This window comes from Homalodisca vitripennis, chromosome 6 (assembly GCF_021130785.1).
Source record: "Homalodisca vitripennis isolate AUS2020 chromosome 6, UT_GWSS_2.1, whole genome shotgun sequence".
Classification (NCBI taxonomy): Eukaryota; Metazoa; Arthropoda; class Insecta; order Hemiptera; family Cicadellidae; genus Homalodisca; species Homalodisca vitripennis.
In genome coordinates this window covers 87,362,598-87,380,570 of record NC_060212.1, presented here as the reverse complement: position 1 = coordinate 87,380,570, position 17,973 = coordinate 87,362,598, and the positions used below count along the sequence as shown (strand labels likewise).

Genomic DNA, 17,973 nt, shown 5'->3' with positions numbered 1-17,973 from the left:
TCTTACATGTCGCGTTGCGTCACAAAAATAGTCCAGCACCATACTCTGCAGCTGTTTCTTCTTCCTTAAGGACCTATAAATTTAAGGACCTTCTTCGTCAAAATTAAGGACCTATAAAAGATCACTCCATGATCTAATCATATCAATGACAATGTTTATAGCTTAATGATATCATGAGTTTGTCACGATCAAATACAATGAACACGTAAAAATTTTAATTAGTCGGTTGTATGAGTTGTGTTATTTGTTAATTGTCATTGTTAAATTATACTTTAAAAATGTTTTCTGCCCTACGGGCAACCGAACAGTATCTGAAAACTATGCTCTATGATATTTATATAATATTGATCTTCTACAGAGGTTTGACACGCATTCTCGAATACATGTTCCGTTCTTAACTCTGCACAAACATGACAACAGCAGAGGAAGTGGCTTACGCTGATGGTTATTGTCTTTTCTTCAACCAGTGACATCGTAAATTCACTTGCACTAACGATTATCGCAAGTGAATCCACGTGCTCCCAAGAACAGCAACCAACTCGAACATTGTCCAATCAGATCCAAGAGCAGGTTGAGAAAGTCAGATGGAAACAGCCAAAAGATTTCAAGAGCCAAAATTCCAGAAGGCTTAGCCGGAAGAATCAAGAATAGTAAGACAATCGGCCCAAAATACAATGTAAAATACAGTAATCTTAAGAACAATTTGTTACATGACACTAAACTTTTTTAAATTTGTATGTTGAGTTGGAGTCCACGGTAGAATTATCGTTGTTTTATTCATTAATTGCTTTGAACTGCACAGTTGCTTTGAAGATGTCCAGTCGTCGATAGGTTGCATTTCTAGAAAAAAACCCTTTCTACGTCGTCCAAAGATTTAATACTAATTTCAATAATAGCAATTTTTATTAACTCAAGACAATATTGGAACATTCTTTTACGAAAAAGTTTGATTATTTTATTTAAATTTTGAACGTATGTAAAAGTTATAGTACGTTAATGAAAAGTTGATTTCAAATATCTTAATTAAATAAAAGCACTAAAGTTAATGCACGAAGTCAAGGATTCATGACCAGATAAAACTGATAATATAACTTATACATAATTAGAATTTGTATTTGATTTAGGAATTTTAGTTTTATAAGTATACAAATTTTTAGTTTCAAATACACTAACAATAAATTGTACGTATTATAAAATGTGAATGAGTACCAATTACATCAGTGAGAGCTGTTAAATTGAGCTGCCTGCGCACTCTAGCGGCAAACTCGAGATCATTGCTCTCCTGGGAATTTGCGCTGCAGAAATGATGTTTAATTTGAGCTATCTTGTAGCAACATCGTGAAACTAATTGCAAATCCAATTTTTTGAATAGACTAATATTTGTAAGTCGTAGTGAAAATATATAATTTAAAAAAATTCTAAAAATCAATACTTATTCTATTAAACATATTACAATACATATTATTTGTTAGGTTCAAATAACTAAGAAACGTTATAAAGTATCAATAGTCCTACCTTGTTAGTTTACCATTTAAAGTTTAAGTTCACATTATGATCAATTTTTAATGTAATTAAGTAAAACCTTTTTAAGGATACAAATATTAATTCTGGTTTCAAAATGTCGCCCATCCAAACGTTCAAAATGTACTAACTATAAAATGAAAGGTTTAATGAATATTAAACTATGTATTGGTATTAAACGAACGTTATATTTTTAAATTTGTTTTGCTGTGACGAATAGTAACGGGATGATAACGGTTTTACTGAACACCATCCCTCAATTAAATACACTTATCGAGTTATTAATATTGGTTAACTTCTGAATAATAATGTACCGAATAAAACTTAACAAAAACAAAATCATTACTTTTATATAACAAAATTATTCAGTACAACTATTGAATAGTGGACTTTCATTTTAATCTAATTTCAATGTGAATGAATTGGGAGTGATAGTCCAGTGCTTTGGTAATGAAGTGCAAGATAACTTTTGGTTCAGAGTTTTCATTAGTTTGCTAATCAATATAGTGTCGTGCAGTGTATGGATGACAGCATATGTTCGCTGTGAACATTCACCGGTACACCGGTACACCGGTGATAACGTCATCATGAGTACACACCGGTACACACCTGTTAGCTCCAGGCTCAACTCTCATCGATTGTTTACTGTTTAGCTTGAAGACGATCCTCGTCATATTAGGTGGACTAATCAAACCTTTGTATTCATATTTACAAAGATGTATACAATCCATCTAAATTTCTCCGTTTTGTCGAGGTAGGATGATAACCGATCTGATCAAGATATCTTTTAGAAATGAGGTAGAACTTATATGGTTAAAAATTATTATGTAATAACTAACAATGGACAGAAATGTAGTAATATGAGTACAAAGAAAGTTAAATCAAGTTCAAATAATGTTTTTACTATGAGCAAACATTTTCTAGTACCAAATTTAAAAATTCCCTTTTTGAATAGTTAATTACCCTGTAATACAACATAAACGTCTTTTATTCCTCCTAATTTTTAAATATTTGACAGAAAAAGTAGAACATGCCGATATCTACTTCTAATATAATAAGCCATTTATTGCTACTAAGAGACAAGTTTTGCGTGGTAATAAAATTTCATAGGATCATTAATAACGATAATATTTTTAATGATACGGATATTTGGAAACCTATAAAATTAAAATAGGCTATAACAAACAAAACAAACTTGAAAGGATAAAAAGATTTCACGTATATGCCATCTTTATACGCTACAAAACTTGAAAACTATGTTATGAAGATTTGCAGCCTATTCCCTTCATCAGGTGTCAAAGGTCAGCATGCACAGCCATTTTTAACTAAAATAATGTATCGATCAAACGCCCTGAATGCATTATGGCCTATACAAAATAATTGTAATTATCATACTGAATTGCAAGATGTATTAGTTTAGCTATTGCATAACATGATCAAATATTTACAACGTAGTGTGGGCTGACAAAAATGTCAAATATGTGATCTGGATGTTTCATTCGTGTATAATGGACATTTCCTTGTATACAGTATACCAATTTGGATATTCAGCAAGCCATTCGATAGTAAAACTATAACCAAACTTTCCTTAACTTAGCCACAGCTCCTATAGCAGTTATAATGCAGTTATTCAATTTGACAACTGTACAGTACCTAAAGGATGAGGTAAGTATACATAAACGGAACATTGTTTTAAATTCTACTATAGTATTGGATTCATAAGATATCTTAGTAATATATTTGTATCTAGTAATATGCGAGTATTTGATCAAGACCTAGTATTTTTCTATTTATTCCTCAAATTTGAATAACCATCATCTATTGAAGATAGATCGAAATGACAGGAGATGCATATGACATATCCATATACGATGTAGGTCAGGCCTTCATGTTGCTCATGTATATTCAAGTTCTCGTTGGACTCACCACATCACCTTAATTTGATTTAGTTATAGTTTATCTCTTTAAACACTTACAGTTAAAGGGCTGAATAAATTACAACGATTACAACTATAAGCAAACCTTAATAATCCTAATCCTAATAATATAATACATGTAAAAGTGTACAAGTGTCTTTGTTTGTTTGTTTTCTTTCATGCGTAAACTTCTTAACTGAATGTACTGAAATTTTACACGGTCATTCTTATGGTCCCTGGGATGTATATATGTTTATTCTTACTTCGCAAATCCCTCCGGGGCTACGCCTCAGTGGTCTTAAAGGTAGCGGAAAATGCCATCTTTGTCTCTAAAGTTGTGAAATATTAATTAGTAGATCATGTCTAATGTAATCAACTGTTCTGTGTAAACATTGTTTATTATTTTTTAATTCTTTTACGATTTTACAGTTAGTACATTCTGTATGGAATAAAGTTAATTTTTATGACGTTTTAGATTTCTGCGATTAGGGAAGTACTTATCTACCTTAGAAAACATCCTAAGATGGTCAGAATTTGACTCCGAAGAGTTCCTTTGATGCAGTAGGCAAGAACTATGCTAGATTAAAGTTCGCTGGGCTGTGCTTTTGAACTAATGCACCAATTTCAGTTCTATATGTTCCGTATTACCATTATTTCTCAGGTCATAAATAAATAAACGCGTAGCGTCATTATTAATGTACATTTAACTGTACATGTTAGTTAAATAAGAAGTATTAGATATGAAAGACGATTTAATACTTAATGAGTACCATATAACTTTTACTACAAATTTCAAGACTGATATAAAAGCCATCTTAGTTCATTTTTGACAAAAGTAGGCTTCTCTGATCTTTTATATATATTTTCTTGATCGGGAATCAAGTATGAAGTATCTAGTATGGAGCAAAACATACTAAGAATAAAGTAAATTACAATGGCTATAAATATACGTTTTATGAATTTTCTCGATCGTAACAAGGCAACCTCGAATTGGGGTCAGAATTATAATTTACTTCAACCAGAAGTTTTCATACTCGTAAATGAACAGATTGCTGTATTTTCTGCAATTTAGATAGAAAGTATTGAAGAAAAATAATAATGTTAATGGACCCACAATTATGATGTATTTTGTATCCCTTGCAAAGACATCTTTTTTAATATTTTTTAATAGTAAAAGGAATATTTTTAGGTTTATGCCTAATAGCCTTCAAAATTATGGTCAGTGTAACCTGTACGATTCTAGTTATCATGTTTTATCGGCTTCTCTTGAAATATCCACCAGAGAAGCAAGAATCATTGGTATAAATGTAGCGTTGCACTTTATGTTGTATGTTGATGTGAAGGTTTAGGTTTTTATAAGTTAAACCCAGTAAAGATTATTTAATCAGCCTGGAATACTTTTATATCCTGTGTACAATTCCTGATGATACCGAGTATTATTATTACTTCATTCTGATTATTGTTATATTCACCCACCTCCACTGAAATTAAATTCTGAGAATGCCTTTGCACTTATACATCTCCATGTTTCTATATACGGTAAATTCGTGTCTAATGAAGTGTGGGAAGAGCATAAACGTAGTTGAGAAGTGAACGTGTTCAAGGAGAGATAGCAATGATTTATGCTCAAAGTTATGATGTCAGCCATCTAGTAATTTCATAGCCATAACTCATTATTACACTTCAATAACAACACATGGCGAACTACGTATCTTTAGGAACACATCATTTTAATCTATTTATTAAACAATTTTACAAATAAATAAACTCAATAGTATGACTTTGGGTATTGAAATATACTGTTAACATGTACATCTCTTTTCAGAAAAAACATTAAAATTTTTATCTGCGATCAACCTCTGATATCTATGTGCACTTTATAATATAATAGAAAGGTTTAAACCGCTTATTTGATGGCAGGAGTCGTTGCAGGGGCGCAGCTTGAAATTATTTCGAGGAGGCAGAGCAGTATGTTCGTATATAATCTATCGGGATACAGATGGCCAAGCAGTCTAAGACATCAAACTTTGGATCTCAGTTAACGCAGGTTCAAATCTTGTCTGTGATCCTAGCACTTTCTATCACTTCGATCGCCTTGTACTATATCGACTCGTCTCCTTATTGTGTTTTATGATATCCTCGCATACGCCGGTGGCGTAATTGGACGGACAGAATAACCTTATCGGTCTCTTCACTTTATTAAACAAAATCCTTATTAAATCCAGTAGTATCTAGTATACAGTAGGCTATATTAACTAAACGTAAGTAATAATATACAGTGTGAGTTAAAAGTATGGATACACTCTGTTTAGTTTTTGATAAATATATAAGGGGAGGGATGGAACTCGGAACACCTTTCTTGAAAACAGAAATGAACTTATTAGTCACTGTTAAACTTTGCATTTTTCCCAAAAATGGTATTTTGGGGGGCTGGTCAAATTTTTAAATGTAAAACCAATAAAATTTATGATGCATAGTTCACTGCTAAGGTCAGATAATACACTACATTTGTGCAATGGAACAAGCATAAGCAGAAGGAACATGGTTTTTGGAATCTGGAGATGTTTATCAAGTTCTGAAACGGTGGAATCCCTTGATGATGGAGGGACTACCAATGAAGAAAAGAGAATGCTCCAGGACTGGCGACTTGGCATGGAGAGTGTGTTCACAACTCTTTTCTCACTAATCACACCCCTAGTGCTAATTCTTCTACTTTAGATTACTTCTATGATAATTACTTCTACTAAAGAAAAAAACTGTCTTCAATGAATTCTTAAATGTGTACACCAGAAATAGGTTTATATTCCTTCTTCCCAATCCCAATAGTAGATAAGTAAATATATTTGAGGACCAAACATTAATGATAATGTTTACACTAAACACGTTATAAACAAACTTTTCCCAACATAATGGGATTTGGGGGTGGGGCTCAAAATATTTCAATGTAAAGTCCAATTAAGTGGGTTAGTAAGTTTTATTCCTTAATTTTTAAGTGCCTCCCAAAGAGCCCATTTTGGGAAAATGCTCCGCTTTTGTTTCCAAGAAGGGTGCCCTAAGTTTCATTTTTCTATCTTTGTCCATTGAAGGTTGAGCAGGATCATTCATCCATGCTTTAACTTAATTAATTTCAATGAGCTGCCATTTTTGTCGTCCAGGTTTGTTACGGTCTTTAACTGCCTGTTTCCTGGACAAACGTTGATACAGGGTCCTCCTGATTTATATACAGGGTTTCGATTAACTGGAGAAGTGTCATTAAATAGGTTCCTTAGTTAATCATAAGATCTCACCCGCGTAGCCTCACATCATCAGGATCTTAACACTCTCTTGTTCTTGTTCACTTAAACACTCCATTTCAACGCAAGGTATCACAAAAATGTGACTTAACTTTATTAATTTCAACCAGAAGAGTATTGATTTTGTAAGGAACGTGGTTTCCACTGTTCTCCTTTTATCAAGATCTTTCAAATGAGGTATGTATCTTAAAGCCTTCATATTTAAAATTTTTTAGCCGTTCCCAAACCACCCCCCCCCCCCCCCAATCCCATTTTGGGAAAATGGGCAAAGTTGTAACAGTGACTAAAAATTTCACTTCTAGTTCTTAGAAAGGTGCCCCGAGTTCCATCCCTTTATCCATAAAAAACTAAAAAGAGTATATCCATACTTTAAACTCACACTGTATACACACTCTCCAATATTGTATTTTCTGTGCCAGGAGACATTTTCAAATCAATCATTGCATTATCCAGCAATTTCACAAATAAATACTAACTTATTTTTAAAATAATATAAAAATACTGAGAAATATTCTTGTATCGTAGTAATTGCTGGAATTATAAATATGTAAGTTAAACTTTTCGTTAATTTAATGTCGTTAGTGAGTTAGGGATAAGGAAAAACGTGTCTATTCTCAGGTTAGAAACCATTAACAGATATAATTTTATTAATATCTTTATTATTAAGTTGATAAAGCTAAGTAACGTTAGTGAAGCACATTAGTAGAAGGCATTAGGATTTATGCAATACATTTATTTCGCAAAATAAATCAACGCATTTCAACTTTAGTTATATCAGTTACATTATAGGGACACACAGTAGACATAAATATACTTTACGTAATGTGTTTATTTATATTAGTGAAGAACTTCAGCCATTGCTGTTGCATTCAAAATTTCTATCTCGTTTCCATCAGGATCCTTAATAAAGGCTACCCCTTTCGTTCTTCCTGTAAATAAACAAGCATACGAATATATTTAAAGTATGTAAGTATATATGTTTCTATTCCTTATTTTATCCTCGTTATTTTTAAGATCTATTAAACAATGATGTTTATTTCGTACTGGATTTGTTTGCTAAAAACCAAAAATGTACGAAAGAAATGAACTATTAATTTAATTAAGTACCTAAATCCAAAAAACTAAACTATATCAATAACTAACGGTTTTAAATGGCTTCGCATGCAATTTCATATCGTAAAATAGGGATACGGTGAGCTTATTCTTGTTAATTTGCATTTCAAACAATCCTGAGATAAGTGATAGTCACTGAAAGATTTTCCGATCTCTTGATCCATTTTAGGTTTAAGTTTCAAGATGGAGCCCTGAAATCAGAGTGTGAACCTTTTTTTATAAGTACCTCTAACATTCCTCGGATTTCCCCCCAGCATATATATTTTATTGAATGGCTCTAACGATTTCACCAACAATTGAACTATTTTAGCCAGTGTGGAGAAATCTAAATTCAAAGAAAGACTAAAGTCGAAGACTAGCTTTTCAGTTAACACACTTGTGATGTAACAAATGATGACATTTTACTGTACTTCATTACAATCCTAATAAAAACAAACCCACACAAAGAAAAGCTTATGCACGTAACATGATATTTGTGAAATGTAACTGGTTTTTACAGACAAATGACAAAAATCTACTATCACTTGTTCAAATGTATATAAATTATTATACCTGCTCCATAATTTACATGTCTTACAGTCCATTTTAAAATGTGTTTGTAAAATGAAAACTAATGGTCTTCTATGTATTACATGTTATTTTTGTATTGATTAATGGGGACTCTTACCAGCGGTTCATAGGCACCTGTTGAAACACTGGTCTTAGATTAATATAATGAGACTATTTGTATGTTTTTATTAGCAAACCATCGATATTGGATTTAGCCATAATATTTACTTCATCAGAGGGTTCTCTATAGGTACATTGTGTGATGAAGCTGATGCCAAACATTACTTTATCTTTCAAAAGTAACCCTCTACCTCCAGTTTCTTCCGAAACGCATGCCTCCTTATATATGTAGCCCACCAAATCTTAAACTCAAGGATGATTGTGATTTCGACCTCTTTTATAGTGAATTTACTTGTAGAATCAGAATTTATAACTTTGATTAGTGTTGGACCAGAATTGATCGCGCATTCTCATACTTCTCTTTATTATGGAAAAATCGCGATCAGAATGGAAAGGTAAATAACTTCGAATGGGAAAGTATTGTTCAATTTTTTATCTCTCAGAATCAGTCAGAGCCAGAGTAACTATCCTATCAGCATGTTTTTGTTTTGGTCCCCGCAGTTATATTTTATCATAGTTATGTACTTCATTATTATATATGTTAGATTCTCGAAAGCTTGCTATAAACAAACAACAAACCAAAACAAAGTTGAATAATACAATACAGAAATGCCATTTTCTAGGGTGAATATCAATATCAGATGGCACATCTTCATGCAGGAACGCTGTGTCCTGTGTGGGGAATTCATAACGTTAGTTGATCACTTACGTTGGACTAGTAAGCCCTATGCATGAAAACGTATATCTACCTCCAAGAAAAGTATTTTCGACTAAAAATATGTACTTAAAATAATTTTATTAAAAAGATGTTGCACGAAATTACTCTAATGTATTCAAGACGCATTTAATTTACTAATGCATTTAATTTACTTTCTGATATATTAAATAAACATTACACTTTCATTGCAGAAACCAAAAACAGATTTCCGTTTATTGAAAATGAGTAGTGGTCACGTTTATAAAATATGGTAACATTCTTGTTCTAAATATTGGCAAAGCACTTACAATTCACTCTAGGTATCTAAGCAGTTACTAGTAAATTACGTACCAATACTATTATTGTAAAATTGTTTGTTATTGACAAATCACCGTAGACATACAAGGGGGTACCCAAAAGAAACCGGAATAGTATTGCCGTGGGCGGAACTTGTGTAATGCCCTGTATTGACAATCTGGCTTGTTCCGTTCATCTGCAGTGATTGTTTTTGCTAGTGCTGTTTTGTTCGTGTTTCGTTTTTTGTTATGGCAAGTTTAAGTGAACAACGTGCAGTTTTGAAATTTTGTTTTTTACTCGGTAAAAATGCTGCTGAAACTGTTTTATTGTTGTAAGCAGCTCACCAAGATGACGCTATGGGAAAAAACTCGAAAAAACTATTGTACGATTTGTTTGTTTGATTTAAAAATGGCGAAATGTCGATTGATGAAAGACATGTTCTGGACGTCCATCAACTGCCAGAATCGATGAAAATATTGAACAAATATAAGACAGCTTGTGCTCACAGACCGTCTACAGACAAATGATGAACTGTTAGAGATTAGTGGGTTATCTTGTTATCTTGGGTTATCTTGTTCAGCGAATTTTAACGGAAGATTTGGGATTGAAAAGGGTTGTTGCCAAGTTTGTTCCTCGGCTTCTGACCGATAACGAAAATAAACATCAGGAAAACATTTTTTGGAAACATTTTTGGAAAAAATGGCATGTTTCCTCTGTCCCACGCACCTTAATCGCCTGACCTGATATCGTGCGACTTTATTTCCACGCATGAAAAGAACAAGCGAAAAAACACACGCACGTGGTTTGGTGTGTGTGAAAGGACACCGATTTGACAAAATCAAAGAGGTCAAGTAAAAAACGAGAAGAAACTGTCATCCATTTCTAAAGATGAGTACAACAAAATGTTTTGAAGGGTGAAAACACCAATGGGATAAATTTAATAGTTGTAATGGAGAGTATTTTGAAAGAGATAAGGTTTGTTTGTTAAATAAAATTGAAAATATAAAGCTTTATAAAAAATAATTCCAGTTTCTTTTGGGTACCCCCTCGTAATAGGCTAAATTTGAATTTGAATGGTGGATTAACCATTGTTTATTGTAGGTGACCGGTCAACATGCGTGCATGCGTAAACGAAAGATCCCTTGGCGGAAATGTATAATCGTCGTACAGCGAATGCATACTTCACACTCTTGACAAACAGCCTGTCGCTGAGTTCTAGTTGGAGAGTTTCATTCTGCCTCTGAACCATTCACTTCTATTATATCAGACATAAGTGTACAGAACATGTAAACCCACCATCCTCAGGTCTCTTCTTGAACGACACGCCTAGCTTCTCGAACCTGGCACACGCGGCATCCACATCAGGGACGTTCAAGCCGATGTGTCCTGTAGGTACAACAATATTGTTACATCACTATGAACATTCATTTGCTCTAGTTTCAGTTCTAATGTTTAGTTTCAATAGAGTAAGTTAATATTAAGTTCTTGTCAGACTGGAAGTGTCCTGTTATGACATCTGCTGCTCGTATATAGCAACCCGACCAACATTTATAGATGTAACTGAAATTAAAATTAGAACAGAACTTTCACATTTTAGTTGAGACCTATGTTGATATTTAAAGAGCTATTAAGGAAACAGAGTTCAATAAATACAAAATATTTCAGTGAATACCCATATTCATAATAGCGTAATTCTCGTGGTAAACTGCTATTAGACGCAGAGAAAGCAAGACACGAAGAAAGTGTAGCCTTACTTGACGCAATGCTTTCTGAGGTTTCCTTCCATTAGCATACATTTCTTAATACTTAAACTATTAAATAAAAAAATTTCAAATTTGTTCTATGAACAACCAATGATACCATTTCTTTTTTCTATTTTCCCGCATATAGTCTATGAGAAAATGCATGGTGTGAAAATATAAAATATTGATGTGATTTATTTTTAAATGGTTAATATGAAGCCCACTGTAGAGAAAACATGTTAAGATAACTAGGCCTGTGAATTATGTTTTTCCAAATAAAATGCACTAGTAAAATTATAGTTTTATACTAAACCCACAATCTTTTAGTAAAGATTCAACTGTAAAAATTGACTTCATAAACACATTAAATCCTATTTAGACCCTGTGCTGTAGGAAAAATTAAGACTCTTTGCTAAGCTTAAAGCTGTTGCTTCAAGTCTTCCGATAAAGAAGTAGCAATCGTAAACAGAGTAATCGTTATTCTGTAGTTGAAAAGTGTACAAATGAAACTTCTTACTGTAATATTTTATTTAGTACGTAATATATTTAACATAAACGTCGGAATAGTCAATATTTCAGGGACGATTTATTAAATATTAATTTATGCTTTAAGACATATTTCAGTTTTTTTATACAAAGAGGACAATATTATTCTGTGCGAAAAACAATTTAATTTATTCCATCTGTAAAACATTACGTTATCTTGAAGTTTTGTATTGTTGGATATTCAAAGAAACTTGTTATTGTGAATATTCTGATGGTTTCTCATGCCTGATTATCCTGATGCGTAAATAAATGATATCACAGAATTGGTTTTCTCTGAAAGAGTGTTCTCTTTTAAATACTTCTTGGAAATGTGTAAGTATTTGTTTAACATAAATAAGGACTAATTTTCATAAACTCAATAGTGTCATTAGGTTCAACAAATTAATTAGAAAGCCAGGCTTTGACTCTTCGGTGTGAGGCACTCCAGTGCTTACCGCAGTTATAACATTAACATACGTACTTCTTCCTCGGAGGATTGTGAGCCCAACCAAATTATGCCAGAAAATAAGTACATTTACTTACAATGGAAATAGTAAAATGATAACTTACCAAATCCATTAAACTGGTCTTTACTGTCATTGTACTTCAAATCAGGGTTGTTTTCTGTCCCCCAGTTGCTGAAACAGTGTGTGTGATTAAATAGTTAATAAATTTAAGTTTGCCAAGAACCATGCACTTCCAAAATAATCTACTTTTAATTATATTTATTGCGTATAAATTAATTATTGAAATCTAATAAAAATCTAAACCACAAGGTTTTTCATAATAATGGAATTAAATAATCTTATAGCTACAAATTATAAAAAAACTGAAAAATCTATGACAAATTAACCTGCAAGTTGTCTTTATCTACTGTAATGTATAGTGATAATTTGTGATGCAGGGCTAAGCCCTTAGTTGGTATCGGACTTACTGTATCAACTCAAGCGTGGCTTTACGAGAAAGAGTCCACTCCGTCCGTTCTTTATCGCCGGAAGGAATCTCACTCTCGTTCTCGTAACCCACAAAGTACGCTGAGAGCCTGTACTCTGGGAGGTCCAGCTTTTGGAGTAGCCTCATTCCCAATACCTTTGTGTAGAAGGGCAAAGACTTCCTTGGATCTTTCATGTGAAACATGATCTGCTGCACGATGAAATCCTACAAATACAAGGTGTTGTAGAAAGTGTTACAAAGTCAAGAATTGCAACATAATGATAATAGCATTTATAGCAAAGCACGCTTACCTAATAACTAGCAGTAAGATACGACTTTGCTATTTCCTATTGAAATAACTAAGGTACGTCCAAGCTATATCCTTTTAAAATGATACAACAAACACTCCTGAAAATAAGTTATGACCAATTGAAAATATTCCAACCTTCCTGATCCACTACTGAATAATTGGAATGGTTGGGCCTTGAAGTTGGAGAGTGAAACAGTTTTTATGAATACCAATGAAATACATAAGTTTCTTTGCAACATTCCATTAATATTTTAATGAATATTTCCGACAATTTAAGCAACACTTGAACTATTTAGACAGAGGGGGGAAATACTAAGTACGTAGTAATCTTAACGAGAGCACTTAGCCTATGATGTACACACACACACACACACACACACACATTTATTTATTTATTTATATACTTATTTATTAAAAAATAAAAAGGTAATGAAACAACAGTACATAGTATATCATTATTTTTTCATTGGATTCAACTTCTTATAGTTCCATTTTATTCTCCTATTCACACTGAATTCCAAGAACATATAATAGACCTACATTAAGCAAGTGCATTACCAAAAATACATTTTTGAACAATATTTAATTAAAACATGTGCACCTAATACAAAACCACTCCTGCAAACCTGTACAGCTCATCAGAATTGATTTATCCATAATTGAAAATATCAACAACTAATTTCGTTATGAGACACAATTCCAGTAGTTTAGTAAATGACGACAAATGAAAGGCACATCACTGTTCCATTGAGTCATTACGTGTGATATTCATGGCTGTGTAAACTGTAATTATTCAAAGTGTTCGGCCTTCTGCAAAGAAAAAACTTTTTTTCTCAGCTAAATAGAAAATAACTTACACATATTCACTCTGCCTTAGTTTCTGAGAATATATATCCTGCAGCATATTTATGTTATTTATGTCAATATCAAATTATCTGTAGTTTAGAGCCAGCTGTAGTAAAACTGGTTTGAGTTTTTGTCCATAAGAACAATTTTACCTTCATGTAGTTTTACGTTCTAATATTGTTGATTGTAGTGTTGTGGGAGATATTTAACTTTAAAGATGTAACAATTTATACGCGTCCAAACGCTTTTAAGGTTGTTTTTTTTAAGTACGGTACATATACTTTTACAATATTTAAACGAAATATACAAAGAAGTTAGTGATTTTATCGGAATAACCCAAAAATATTGAGAAATACTAAAAAAGCGTTTAAAAGCGTCTTTAAAATTATACATCTCCCATAATTCTACGACTAAAAATAAGTGCATACAACTGAATGTCATGTTTACCAAATGAACAAAATGTTATTTAAAGAATTCTATTCGCCTTAAAGGAAAAAAACTAACAGAAAATATCTAAATTTAGATTTTTTTATTGTAGCTTGCTGTGGTTTCATCAAGTGATGTTAAGATTTGTGTAATACAATGGATGCCTTTTCTTTCCATTCTCTTTCAAACAACAATAGAATTAACAAAACTGGTTTACAGTAATGTAAATCCTCCCATTTACAAGGATGTCCTCTGAATCAATATTTTGCAAGGGTTCTTAGTTTTTGTTTTTGTATATTTAACATACATTTATTTTAAATTCCCCCTTTAAGTGTAAATTGGATATATGATTTAAAAAATATTACAAGTCTTTCGGAGACGAGGCTTAAAATCTTCTTACTGGAAGCTCTTAGACAAATAATTTCGAGAAATCGTTAGATGAACCACGTCTCTTCATAAAACAATTACCCTATCATTAAAATCTGTTAATAATTAACTGAGGTTATTATTTTTATTCATGATTAAATTTTCTTTGTATATAAGAAGTGAACTAATTTTTCGTACAATAAATAGACGAATTCTCTCTAAGTAATAAATAAAACATGTGGCCTAGTTTAGTTGGAGGTTAAAATGAGAAAGTATCAACAGATTTTAGTGCAAACTAATACATCTTTCATGGTTTTTTTAATATTTGTACACACTTATAACCAACTAACACCTAAAATATAATAATTATACACTACCAGCGTCAGGCAATGTGATATAGAAATGGTAACTTCATTTTCATTATCTTATCGGACGACACTGATTTAATTTTTATTTACTTATCTAATTAAGTGTATCAAGCTAAAATATGTGCTACAAAAGGTTGTCATTGACATTTGACATTTTGACTCCTTTCTTTTCAAACACCACCAAAAACTAGCATCTGATGGAGATTTTAGTGAAAATCCTCTATCGAGTTGATGAAAAATTGGGTTTTGTGTTTATATTATGTGTGAACATGAAGTAAATTAGTCACCTGCCCATGATCTGTATTTTTACAAGACAATCGTAGCTTTGTTTATTTGTAAAATATGCATCTTTAATAAAATTCAATCACACTTTGCATTTAAACAAAAAAGAAAAATATACAAAAGTTCCTAAAGTCAAAAGTCATAGTCCACATGTTTCCTGCAAGTACATTAATGTCATGTAAAGCAATTAAAACGCTATCTTTCAAAATATAAAAATTAAAAAAACAATAAACAATAAACATCACGATGAATAGAATTATGTTGGAAACCATGCTATGTAACAAAATAGATTTTGTTTATTTGATACCTTGTTTTTATCTGTTGAAATAATTTGAATGTTTCAATTATAGAAAACGTTGTTCGTTCAAAATTACCTTAGTATCAGCATCTGGATCTTGACAAAGTGCCTTGACCTCAGCATCTGATAATCCTGATGGAGAACTCATCGTAGATGGTAGGTTTGTACTACCAAGAGCAGAATACTGCCAATTAAGCATGCTTTCAGCACTTGCAATACCTTCACATTGATGCAACACTGTTTTTGACAGATAAAAAAGATACTGTTATCTTCGCTGTTGCACTTAATGGAGCAATTTTGTCGATAAATGTTGAGTAAACCGTGCAACTATGACATACTGATTACTAATGTTCCAACAATAACTCATTTTACGACTACACTTCTCTTCTTGTGGAAATTAGGCCTTGCCTGTACTTATTGTTTAAGGGAAGACGACTCATTTGGCTTATTTTGAACAAACTATATTTTGTAAATTTTAAGTTTCGATTTGGATGCCAAATACATTAAAAATATACATTTATTGTATATTAAATACATTTAATGTATATTATATTTAATGTATATTATGTACATAAAATTGTATTAACATATCTTTTAATACACTTAATTAAATGATGACCGCAACTTTATAATATTGATTTCAGAATTATTATAATAAATAAAATGTTTTTCTCAGATATTTTACAATATTTAAGTTTTTTTAAGTTATTGATATATTTGTCAAACATTTAAGAAAGACATATTTTTGTTGTAAAAATTCTAAAATAATATTACAGAGTTGTGGTCATCATGTAAGCGTATTAAAAGATCTATTAATACAATTTCATATACATTATGTGTATTTGTATTAAAATATTTGAAATAAATTAAGATTTTTAGAGGTTGTCAACAAAATATTGCTAAATAAATATTTATTAGTATTTACTCAAATTCTATTTAGCACCCAAATCGAAACTCAAAATTTACAAAATATAGTTTGTTCAAAATATGCCAGATGAAGACAATTCAGATGTGTTTGATGTTTAAAAACGTAACATGAAATAACATTTTAAATGTATTACGGTTTTAAATACCCGAGATTTAAGAGGTGATTTTTTAAATCAAATTGGAGAATTTAAGTAAAGTTTGAAATTGGTGCAGAAAACTTTTTAAAATTTAATGATTAATGTTTACAAAAATATATTGAATCTTAAATGCGTTATTATTTGTTTTCAAACAGGTAGACAAAATAAAAATAATCAAGAAAAAATCATTCAAAATTCAACAGATTGAATCTCTTAAAAACATTAGAGTAACCCTAAATTGTGTTTACATCCAGATAAATTACAAATTTTAAAAATTTCCTGAGGTAGTTTTAGAATTATGTATCAGATGTATCAAGAAGAGATGCATCATTTTAAGAAAGTTTATTCTAAAATTATGGAAATTTATTGTAATCCAAAAGATTTATAGCTAATCAACCAATTTAGGTTATTGACACAATCATAGTTTCACGAATATTTTTGGTTCAAAGAATGATACAACTATCAATATGCATTTTCAAAATGCTGTAACAGAGATCAAAGTAATTTTTTACTACTATATGTATATAAAATTTGATAGAAATGGGTTTAGTAGTTTTTGAGTTACGAGTTTTGACAGAAATAATGATATTAATTGAATATATACATTATGAATAACATCACTTGGAGGGAATTGAGTAATTTCATTTTAACGTATTGTTAATACTGTTTATAATACACTTAATTTTCCTAGTAGACGAAACAGGGCTTAACAGGCGGCCTTTGGTATTATGTTTGGGCATAAAATTCAAGAAGAAAGATTATATTCGAATTATTAAACTGATAATTATTACCTACATTAAGAAACATTAACAAAACTTATAAAGCAAGAAGATTGTGTTAAAAGTGAAGTGAATTTGTTTGAACATTCTATTATGTGATTAAATTATGAAATATTCAATTGTAGGCTATTACAGAGTTTTCTTACAGTGATTTCGTTGTGAAACTGTGTTAAATCATAAGTGTTGTGATGTTTTATGATAGATTTTATAAGTTAAATGATTAGAAAATATTCATAAACTCTTACTGAATTATGAGCATTGTCAAAGACGCGGCCTTTAGCCTAAGGAACGCGAACACCATCTTGTTACTATGTAAAAGGACAAGAGTCGGTACTAAGGCACGCTAGAGGTCAAGCGTTGATGGTACTTGATTGTAGTAGACACACCTGTGTCACAAAATACGATGTGCATTTCTGTTAAAAGTTCAAGGCCGCAACCTTTAAGGAACGCGAACACCACGTTGTGTATTATTATATTGACGGGGTCTCAAGGACACGGTCTTTATGTAACTCCGACGTCACAGATTTA

General features: G+C 31.5%; 1 protein-coding gene across 1 annotated transcript; it reads right to left on the bottom strand.

Annotated features, from left to right (window-relative positions):
* Positions 1 to 7,369: 7,369 nt before the first annotated feature.
* Positions 7,370 to 15,843, bottom strand: LOC124364538 (lactoylglutathione lyase-like). The gene is made up of 5 exons (XM_046820098.1): positions 15,679 to 15,843; positions 12,708 to 12,931; positions 12,344 to 12,411; positions 10,803 to 10,892; positions 7,370 to 7,659 (listed from the first exon to the last, which is right to left on the bottom strand). The coding sequence occupies exons 1-5, from the start codon at positions 15,799 to 15,801 to the stop codon at positions 7,568 to 7,570; spliced, it is 597 nt and encodes a 198-aa protein (XP_046676054.1). The 5' UTR covers positions 15,802 to 15,843; the 3' UTR covers positions 7,370 to 7,567.
* Between the last annotated feature and the right edge of the window lie 2,130 nt (positions 15,844 to 17,973).

Excerpts from the sequence above, each read along its gene's own strand:
- LOC124364538 (XM_046820098.1), bottom strand. The coding sequence starts at position 15,801 with ATGCTTAATTGGCAGTATTCTGCTCTTGGTAGTACAAACCTACCATCT. Across the intron at positions 12,412-12,707 it reads GCCACGCTTGAGTTGATACA|CAACTGGGGGACAGAAAACA; the intron begins GTAAGTCCGATA and ends ACACTGTTTCAG. Across the intron at positions 10,893-12,343 it reads AGACCAGTTTAATGGATTTG|GACACATCGGCTTGAACGTC; the intron begins GTAAGTTATCAT and ends TTGTACCTACAG.